The 11191-nt window shown below is 36.1% G+C and overlaps 1 protein-coding gene across 1 annotated transcript; it reads right to left on the bottom strand.

The window, feature by feature from the left end:
- Window positions 1-9140: 9140 nt before the first annotated feature.
- Window positions 9141-9875, bottom strand: LOC125497864 (uncharacterized). Its single transcript, XM_048645569.1, has one exon. The coding sequence runs from the start codon at window positions 9873-9875 to the stop codon at window positions 9141-9143; it is 735 nt and encodes a 244-aa protein (XP_048501526.1).
- Window positions 9876-11191: the final 1316 nt, after the last annotated feature.

Below are 11191 nucleotides of genomic sequence, written 5' to 3'. Positions count from 1 at the left end.
GAGTCCCCCAGTGGCATTTCCTATGTCCCTAGTTTCTTGTGTTGTGCAATCCTGCAGAACACAGTGATCTTTGTGAAACATTACAACACATTTATCATGTTCACACAACTTTTGCACAGACAAAAGATTTTGCTTGAATTCAGGAATGAATAAATTCCTTGAGTTCAATGCCATTTTTAAGAAATACATTTCCTATGTGAGTTACATAGGCAACACCACCATTAGGTAGATTAACCCTAGGCTTGTGAAGTAATTTTCTTACATTATGAAGTTGCTCCAGTTTAGCAATCATATGGTCTGAGGCACCAGAATCTATTATCCATGCATCACTCATGTTTTTAACAAAATGACAAGACACCATACCTGCAAAGTGATTGTCAATTTCATCATCAGTATCATCACCTCCCTGCTTAGCTGCTATATTGCTGGAGCTAGAGCCCAGCTTCAACATCTCCTGAAGTTGTTGGGCAATAGCTGTTGCAAGTTCAGCACTTCCACCACTCACTTGAGCACTGTATCCACCCTTCTTCTTGTAATTCTGACCTCCTCCAGTATAACCTTGAGCTTTACTCTTGCCATAGCCACTTCTATTTTCTTGTGAGTTGTCATAACTTTTGTTCCCTTGCTTGTTCTTATTACTGTTAGCAGGAAAGCCTATCTTGAACCAACACTTCTCAGCAGTGTGGTTGCTTTTCTTGCAAACAGTACAGTAGAGTTGTTCTCATTCTTGCTGTAAAGAGCTATACCTACACTCTCTTCTTTTCTTTTCCTACAACTTCATTCTGTGACTCTTCTTGTTGAACCATAGACACAGCTCCCTCTACAGTAGGAAGATCATGCATCAACAGTATGTGACTTCTCAAGGACCCATATGCAAGATCCAGACCATTTAGGAACTGGAACAATCTTTGCTCTTCTTTTTGTTGATTTATTGCCTCAACATAGGCAGTGACTTCTGCATTCACACTGGTGATTGAAGGATAGTCATTCATTGACTCTATCTCTTCCCAAAGCACCCTAAGATCTGTATAGTATTCAGATACAGGCCTCTCATTCTGCTTTACTTCATAAGTTTGCTTGTTGAGTCTATATTTCCTACTCCCATTACTCACAGTGAACCTATGCTTAAGACTCAACCAGATTTCCTTAGAAGATTTCATATACATCACTGATCTCCTGATGGACTCAGTCATGTTATTAAGAAGCCAAGCTGTAACCATACTGTTACAAGCTTCCCAAGCTTCTCTTAAAACTGAATCAGTACTAGATTTTGTCAAGGCTCCAGTGACAAAACCTAACTTTCTCTTGGTTGCAAGAGATATTTCCATGGATCTCTTCCATGGTCTGTAATCAGTTGCTCCTTGTTAACTGACAGTCTACCTTCAAGGTATTTGGACCATCAGAGGATGCAAATACAGAGGACTATTGGTTCAATAGTCGTTTTTGATGCATCCTTTTCAGTCATGATGCAAGAAAGGAAAAAACTTAAAGTGTTTTTTTTTTTTTCTTCTTCAACACAGAACTCTATTGCCCAGAAATACAGAAGCAAGTAGAGATTTTGTTTTTTTTTTTTAGTTGTTAAAGCAACAAACTTTAAAAGATTCCACTTACCTCTTGCAGCTCTGATACCATGTAAACAAATTTAGGCTAAGAGTGTTGTGAAATCTACTGACATTTCCAAGTATAGCTGAGAATATACTTGAATGAAGGTAGGTAGCTCAAAGGCGGCTCCTCCTTGTTTTCAGTAACATATATTTCTGTTATGTATTGATTGATTACAACCTGATGACCTATGCTGTCTTATATACTAAGGACACAGCCCTAATCCCTAGAAGGATCCTCACGTGATCCAAGACAGCTAGGTTACTAAAGACATGTGCTGATTACTATATAGACATGTACAACTTACTAAACATGTGCAGCTCACATGTTAGACTACAAACACAGCTTCTATCATTTACATAAATGAAGGTGTTTATTCTTTTGTCTATAGAAAGGCACAAGGACAATAATGTATACGCGATTCGATTCTATGTCATGGACACCTTATTCTGATAAAATCTGTTTCATAATAATTCGGTAGAGAATTATAGGTAGGATTAATTCTTAATTGGAGTCCAAAATTTAGGTTTAAGGTTGAAATTTCGAGTCCAATTTTACATTACGGTTTCTAACATCATGTATCCAGATTGTTTAGACAATGACAGCAATTTAATTCCTTTACCTCACATCACAACAATACATTATACATGATATACATGAATGTCCAAAAATCTATTAAAATGATAAATATCAATGCCATGGCTAATTTTTGAAACAGGGTCGTGGAAGAAATCTCGCATTACACTGGTACTAAAATACAACAAAGGATTTTCCTATTTTACTCATTAAATGCATGAAAATGAGGTGCCTGGAGCTAGAAGGCTAGAATCACCAACGTGGTAGAAGAGAAAGTTGTTGGCTTGCTATTTTACTCATTAAATGCATGAAAATGAAAATGATATATGTCTTGTAACACAGTCTTGATATTTTTTTTGGTTGTTTGCACCCGGTTCACCCTTCGGGCTATATTGGGATCGAGGCCAAGTTTGGGTGGTTATGTTCCATTCCTCTCCCAAGGGTGTTGCGGGGATTCGAACACAGGTCCGTCCTACCAAAGCCAGTCCCCATCACCACTAGGCCAACACTTACTTGATACACAGTCTTGATATCTAACACAATTATATTAGTATCAAGCGTCCTAATTAGCATCAAAAAAGTTAAAATTTAAGAAATCAATTGACATCCAAACTCCTCTCATTTAGTAACATTATATAGTTTTTGTGGTACAAATCGGAAAATACTTCTATTTTTGATACGGTGGTACAAATGTATATGATTGACAGGCAAATAAGCTCTTGTGGTGGGAAGGGGTACGTTGAGCACTTATTAGTTATGAGGTGGAGATGGAGTAAGGAATAAGTGTCATTGGGTCATGTAACAACTATATATTGAAGACATGGCAGTTGGGGGTTAGTACATACTCTACAACATAGTATATATCATCACATTTCGCCCCATTTACCAAGTAATACTTGATCGATTTAGTAGTTTGGTTTGTATCTTACAATTTTTGGGTTGTGAGATTAAACCCCACTAGAAGCACTTTGAAGGAGGTAATTTCCCCTTACCATTTCCCCTACTCCCAAAAGGCCTTGCCTTGCAAACCCGAACCGGGTTAAATGTGCGAGATTTCAGACCTGTTAGGACGTCTTCTCCTTACCTTAAAAAAGAAATTCTCCCCATTTGAGATTATATTTGGTGGATACTGGATAGTAGGGTTTGTACGAGGGATTAGTATACTTATACAGCTTCTACAGCTTATACTCAGTCATAATTCAAAGGTAAGTTAACTAGACGAGACTAGATTTCAGCAAAATTCTTGCGAACAAATTACTACCTCCGCTTGCTAAAGATCTTCTTTGTTATTGTTACTACAGATACCAATAAGAATTAATTTGTGTGGGGTGGGTAAAGTAGGAGAGAGAAAGGGTTTAAGATAAATAAACAAATAAAAAGAGGTTAAAGGAGGAGAGAGAAATAGAGTAAAATTAAATTAATAATGTAATGGTGGACCATATGATAGGGACATGAGAGGGTAAAAAGGGGAAAAAGAATTCCAAATAAGGAATAAATTAAAAGAGGAAAATCTTTTGGAAAGCACTAAACGAAAAGAGGGAAGATCTCTAGGAAACGAAGGTAGTACATAATAGTTAGATAAAATTAATTTTGATCAGCTAAATTATATTGAAGTATAAAAATTTTCCGTACACTCTTCTATTGACACAAAGAGTAAATCTGTAAATGCATATACCAAAGATAACGTGAGCGAATAAGTAGAAATCAATTTTGATTGATAAATCAAACTTATAAATTACTACGTATATATGCTTCAATTTATTTGTCTTAATTTTATCATAGAATAGAACATAACCAGAACTACAACTTTTAGGAACCTGTTTTCTTCAAGGAATACCTAAACGTCGTACTTTTATTATGCAAAGTGGAACAAACAGCAGTTCCTCTATATATACTAGCCTACTAGGCATATGAAATAAGAAAAGAGATATTCATAATAACGATCCAATCTGCTACTCGATTTGCTTCATGGTATACATGTTGAAGCCGAAGTTGAGAAATTGAGCTGATTATCTTGAACAAGACTCGCAATTTGCCAAGAGATATATGAGAGCTTTAACGGCTTTGATGAAGACTAACATGTTTCCTTCAAATTCCAATACATGATGGTCGAAAAATTCAATATATACTCCTGAATTAATTATCACATCGATCTGATACTATATTTTGTAGTAGTATCGTGACAAGTGACAAGTTGTAAACCCGAACGACCCTATATATACTTCTTCCGTTCCATAATAAGTGAAACACTTCTGTAAAAAAGCTCTCACATCAAAGAGAGAAGTATTTCACTTATTATCGAACGGAAGAAATATATATATACTAGATGAAAAACAAAATAATTAAGCAACTTTTCCAAGAGCAAGATTATTATAAGTTGAAGGAAAGCTAGGAAACTTATTACTATGATTATAAATATGTTGAGCCACCAAAGCTTTGCTGTTAAAAGACCCAGGAGAGACTTGCATAAACAAATAATTTCCACCAAAGAGATCACCAAAGTGTGATTGGCTTTCCTTCAATCTCTTCAAAACTTTATTAGCCCATGAAAATCTTGCAACCTTAATTTTTCTGATCCTGAAAAACCTTCTGAAACCTGATATTTTAATCCTAATTTTTCTTCTTTTAAGCCTACCAACCCAGCTGCTGCTGCTGCTTCTTCTAAATCTTATTGAAGATGATCTTCTAATAATATCAAGTATTTTGTCTGTATTACTTTTGTTTTGATGATACTGATCATCTTCAAATATGACTTCTTGTTTAAGCCTTTTGTATGAGAATTTTGACACTATGCCTACCATTTTTCTGTGAAGAAAAATTAGGAAGTTAAGGTGTATGAGGTAGGAATATAGTATGGGATTTGAGAGGGAAAGGATGGGATATGTTAATGATAATACTTCTCTAGTTGTGGATCTTAAGAAGAGAGAGAATGATAGTGGGGGAAGTTAGGTTGATAATAAGTGAACAATCAGAAGCTGTTGTGTGCATTAAATGCATGAAAATGAGGTCCGCAGCTAGGAGAAAGGATGATCGGTCATGCATTGTACAAATCATCAACAAATGTGTAGGGTTACATTGTAGAGGTAAAATGGTCATTTTTCTTGTCAAGAAGAGGTTACTTTAGGAACAAAAGTGTGTTCGTATATATCCTTCTTCCGTTTAAGTTGAAGTAATTTTCTTGAAATTTTAGCTTGAATGTAGTGATGGCCACTAGTGCGGGCTGTGCGGGCCGGACCGTGGGCCATAGCGGGCTGGGCTGAGATTTCACGGCCCAGGACCGGACCGTGAAATTCATGGGTTGGGTGGGCTGGTCCACAGGCTGAAAAGTCTTGGCCCACACCGGTCTGTTACCGATTTTCACGGTTCGAGAAGCGGTTCTAGCGGTTCGTGGGTCTAGTGGGCTGGAATGGGCTGGCGGGCCGGCATGAGATATTTTTTTCAAAATTATTTAATTAGTGAAATTATTCATTATTGTTATATAAAATCTTTAAAATAAAAATATATACAATTATTAAAATTAATGAATAATTTCATTATTTTGATTGAATTATAATATATGCAATTTGATTAAAATATATACAATTTGATTAAAATATACACAATTTGGTTCAATAATAAATTGGATTGGGCTGGACCGGTTTCATGGTCCGGGCTGGGCAGTTTTAGTAACGGGCTTTAGTGGGCTGGGCTCAAGAAATCTGGCCCACGGCCCACCCACCAATTTCACGGTTCGAGCTGGGATGGACCGGGCTTTTTGCAAGCCCAGCCCACACGGCCCACGAGGTGGGCTGGGTTGGATGGGCTGGATTGGCCCGCATTGTTGGCCATCTCTACTTGAATGTGTCGATTAACTCAATTTGAGTTTGTCCATTTAAGTTGAAGTATGCAATCTTTTTTGTGATCATTTTTTTTCCAGCATTGTTCTTCATTCGCGAGTTAATGAGTGAGAATTTGGAGGAGAAGGGAGAGTAGAGAGAGGTAGGCGGAGGAATTGATGGCTTTGCATGGTTAATCTTTTTATTATTTCACACGTGTGGAGGGTTTGCTACACCATAAACTATGGTGTAACAGTTACACCCAATACTTTGTATTCTAATATAATGTAGTAAATATAATAGAATTTGTATATAATTTGATAAAGTTACTCTAAGATATTCAAGATAATACTACCTCTATTTTTATTTAGTTGCGACCTTCACCTTTTTGCACAAATTTTAAGAAATGAGAAAAAAGAGTATAATTGACTCACTTGCCCCTGCTACTAGTACTGTAGTTAAATGGGGAAAGTAGGTGAAGTAAGGGTAATATAGTCAACTTATCCCAAAAGCTTTTCTAAAAAGGAAAATGTTGCAACTAATAAAATATACCTAAAAATAGAAATTGTTGCAACTAAATAAAAACAGAAATGGTATATTCTACTTATGTAATTGCCAAAGAAAAATTTTCTACTTATGTTTGTTGTATGTTTTAATTCCCTACATATTTATTTTCATAATTGCCATCTGCCACTCATTGTTTTTGGTTTGTTGTAACAAGTTGTAATCAAATTTAATTAAAAAGTAAGGGGAGAGCCCGAGAGGTGTCAACTATTTTTTTTTTTTTGGGATTAGTAGAGGTGGTTTTCAAATTTTATTGGAAAATTGAGGGGCATTTCTGGAGCAAAGCTCTTGAGGATGGCATCACCGCTCTTCGAGACTGGATCAACCTATACCTCCACAAGTTATAAGACCATAACTCTTCTAATTTCTAAGGATTCAGATTGGGCTATTAACAATGGGCTTCCCAGAACTAATAATCCGTCAGAGCTGAGTTCAAGTGTCTGAGTAAAAATCTTCTTCCCACACATTGTATATTTGTATTTATGGCCACAAAATGAAAAGATATACTCCATGAGGGAGGAGAGTTTATAATAGCCTTGGAATAGTTTACACTTCTATTCCACGAGATATTGATCTTCAACATGTTGTTTTCTTTTCCCTTTATGCCTATTAAAAAAAAAAAAAAAACTAACTTTTTAGGATGATATTAATAGATCAACGCCATATAAGTAGTCAATATCACTATGTAATAACACACTGAATATAAAAAGACTGAACTATAACAAGAAAGTTAAATGTTTAGATATTTTGAGAATGTCTAACTTGGAATTATTAAAGTATATTTTGTGTATTAGTCGTGTGTAGGGGTGTTAATCGATCGAGTCGATCACGAGCAAACCTGCTCGACTTGACTCGAAAGCTACTCGACTTGTTCTCATTGCTCATTAAGCTTGTCAAATCCCTGCTCGAATCGTGCTCATTAAGATTTGTTGTAGCTCGACTCAACTCAAATTCGGTTTGCTCAAAAGCTCGACTCGAGCTCGAGCTCGAGAGTCTCACATATTGGAACCAAACCGAGCCAATGACAAAATCAATAACAAAGGATTCAAACCAATGTCATTATTTAAGTTCATACCTAAGACCCATATATAATAGTAGTATACTAGGCCCATAAAGATTCTTGAAGAAATTTCTTGGGTAATTGTATTGTTTCTAAAATGAAATTTCATTCATTAATATGAAGTCATACAACTCCTATAATAGAAGTCGGAAACTAGAAGATACAGATCAAATTATAAGAAACTTAATTCTTATGTGGCAAAATCACGATCGTCGAGCAGATTTAACCCTTCTATATACCCTATTTCATATCACTCTGATGCGGCCTTCTACGAGGAGGTCTAATGATCTGACGTACTTGTGATGAAAAACTAGAGTTGATTCAATCAATTGTACGTTAAGTACTAATCGACGTTGCTATCCCACACAAAACCCTATCAAGTAATCAACCTTTAACTGGAGTTAGGGGCGTACCCTGCAAGCACAAAAATAAACCAAATTAATAAACCCACCGTGAAAAGGGTGACCACAAAACCCAAAAAGGAGACTAAAGTTATCACATAGATAAGACTTATTGAAAACTGTGAAAAACAAAAAAGAACAAGGAAAAAAAACTAAAAAGTGCTAAAAGGAGAGAAAGAGGGGCTTATGAATGAAGCATCCATGAAATCCCCTCTAGAGGGCATTCCTGTGAAAAGAGGAGAGAAGGAGATAACGACTAAGGTATATGGTAGATATTGTATGATTACAAATATTACAAATTAATGAAATAATTTTATTTTAAATAAAAAATTCTCATATAATTAATCTTATGTATCTGCTCATATGTATAAACTAGTTTTAGGACCTGTGCAGAATGCACGGGTGTATTTATTGCTTTATAACATAAGTAGTTGAATTCAAATAATAACATTGACGCAAATAACACAAAATCATAAAATCATCATATATGAGTGTTAAAGAACGTTAATTAAAATATAACCTTTTAAATCAATCTATATGTTTGTAAACACTTCCTTGTAAATTAAACTACATGTGTTGTACTTGTACGCATGCCGTGTTCTTTATCAAACGGAAGGATCTTGAGACCTTTTTTACTCGTAACTCTAGAAATAACAACATAAAATTGGCCATGGCTAAAAACAGATCTTGGAAGACACATGCCTACATTTGAGACAAAGATTGTCCTTAACTTTTATTTATATTCATAGAAAAACAAACCATTAAAGGAATTTGATGTCTTTGAAATCTAATAGGAAATTTGTGTGGATTTAGACGATGTCAATGTCATTCTTAGGATAAATACTTTTGCTCCGACATTGCTTCCAGAAATAACAATAGCTTTAATAACACGATTGCCTAAATGATTGATGACTAACCTCGTGCCATTACATGATCCAGATGTTTGATCAATATTCCGTAGAAGCATAATTGATGCACCGACCTTTAATCGTATGTTATGATTCGGGAAACCTGAGCATCTTATTGTATTGAGGAATTAATTTAGTGGCGTATATCTCATGTACTCCAAAGTTTCCTTCTTCTTTGCTTATAGCATCCCGAACTCAAATACACTTTATCTTCTCAAAGAATGGTAGATAGAACATGATCATTTACTATCTTCACTATCTCATTTGTTAGCGCCAAAATAGCTCTTTCCTGGAAGTATTTAACTTCCCGAATATGTTCATGTAGGTTTGGGTATGTGTTATCAATAATTGTTGACATTGGATCGGTCCTAGGGTCTATAAGAATATTTTTTGCAACCTCGATTACAGCTTCACCATCATTAGGACCCCTAGTCTTTTGGTCTCCTACGCTTAGTATCCACTCTAAGAATTCTCGCAATTCATCGACAAAATATTTCGGAGAACCTAATTGTAATCTCATATTGCGAGTAAGTCTTAGGACCTTGCACGAATCCCACAAGTAAGACGAATTAACGGTGGCGAACACGATATCTTGCCACGTTCGCTTCGGTATAATTTTTAATATCTGCATGAGATCACCACCGAATACCATGACTTTGCCTCCAAAAGGTCGATGCAAGTTAAACCTATCAACCGACCTCATTATGTCCCTCAAACTTCTATGAAGTGCTTCAAAACAACACTTATGCATCATGGGAGCTTCATCCCAAATGATTAGTTTTGTTTTAATGAGAAGAGCTGCTAAATCCGACCCCGGGTACATGCTGGTGTAAGTAAAATTCTCAATTACATTCAAAGGGATACCAAATCTCGAATGAGTTGTTCTTCCTCGTGTAAAGAGGAAAGAAGAAATTTCACTCGAAGTTACCAGCAATACAATTTCGCCCATATTTCTTATTGCAACACATAATGTCTTTCAGACATATGTTTTACCCTTCCCTCCGTAGCTGTAAACGAAAAAGATACCTCCTTCTTGACTCGACACATCATCCATTACTTCCCGATAAATCATAGACTGCTCATCCATTAAACCTTTATCCAATTTGTCGTGTTCCAAGGTCATTTCCTCTAGGTCGTAAGAAAGTTCATCTGCTATGAGCTTGTTTTGTCCTTCAAACATGATTAGTTCATCTGAAAAAGACATTTAACTGAATTTACGCAAGCTGCTACCATTACTTTGGAGCATGGTTTCAATCTCAACCAATGCGAAAGCTTCAATTTTATCGTCAGTTAACTGGAGATCTGTGAAAATATAAATTCAAATGATGCAGTAACCTATATTAAGTATGCATATTAGTTTAAATATCTTATTAATAATTCAATAATGTTATCGTAGTTGTTTACCTTTATTTTTTTGAATAAAACGCTTCTTGTACAGAATCTCATTAGACAGTAACCGCCAAGTCTTCTACCATACTTCCTGCGGCTTCGACATACTGCCAGATAATAACAACATGGAGAAAAAATTTCTTAGGTAGTGTCCTGATTCTCTAAAACTTACTTCCATTATTACGTCAACATATTCCTTGTCATCATCAAGTAACCCCCATGCATAATAAGTTTCCTTGAATGTAGGATATACTACACCATCAATCGTTATAATGTCTTCGTAGCACGTCACGCCTTTTACAAAATTGAGTAACGTTCTAATATAGAACTTCTCTTTAGATCCTGGTGAGACGTGGTAGGTTCTTCGTCATATTGCGAAACATTTAGCTCTTGGGGTCCACTCTCTCTGAGTTTGCTTCCACATAAATCTTATAGGGAATTCCACATAAGTAAGCACTAGTACAAAATTCACGATTTGCATCGGATGCGAGACCCTAATTTGCGTCGGACATGGGTCTGACGCCACATGCCTCGACGCAAATATACTAGAGAGGATATGCGTCGGACTAGGACACGACGCAATTCGTAAGCTATTTGCGTAGCATGTAAAGGCATGTGCGACGCAAATGGATCCGCACCACACCAATCTCTCCAGCAGTATTTGCGTCGGATGTACACGTAAGGCTGGCACAAATGAGGTTTTTACCAAAAAAAAAAAGCTTATTCGCGGCGGTTGTTGTCAACAACCGAAGCAAATGACTGTTTTTTTACAAAGGCATTATTGGCAACGGTTGTTGTGAACAACAGAAGCAAATGGTTGTTTTTTTACTACAAAAAAAAGTCATTTGCGTCGCACATTCGTTAGGGTGCGACGCA

Source organism: Beta vulgaris, chromosome 5, assembly GCF_026745355.1.
Source record: "Beta vulgaris subsp. vulgaris cultivar EL10 chromosome 5, EL10.2, whole genome shotgun sequence".
NCBI classification, from domain to species: domain Eukaryota; kingdom Viridiplantae; phylum Streptophyta; class Magnoliopsida; order Caryophyllales; family Amaranthaceae; genus Beta; species Beta vulgaris.
The sequence above is the reverse complement of the archived record's forward strand: the minus strand, read 5'-3'. Positions and strand labels throughout refer to the sequence as shown.

Excerpts from the sequence above, each read along its gene's own strand:
- LOC125497864 (XM_048645569.1), bottom strand. The coding sequence starts at position 9,875 with ATGGGCGAAATTGTATTGCTGGTAACTTCGAGTGAAATTTCTTCTTTC.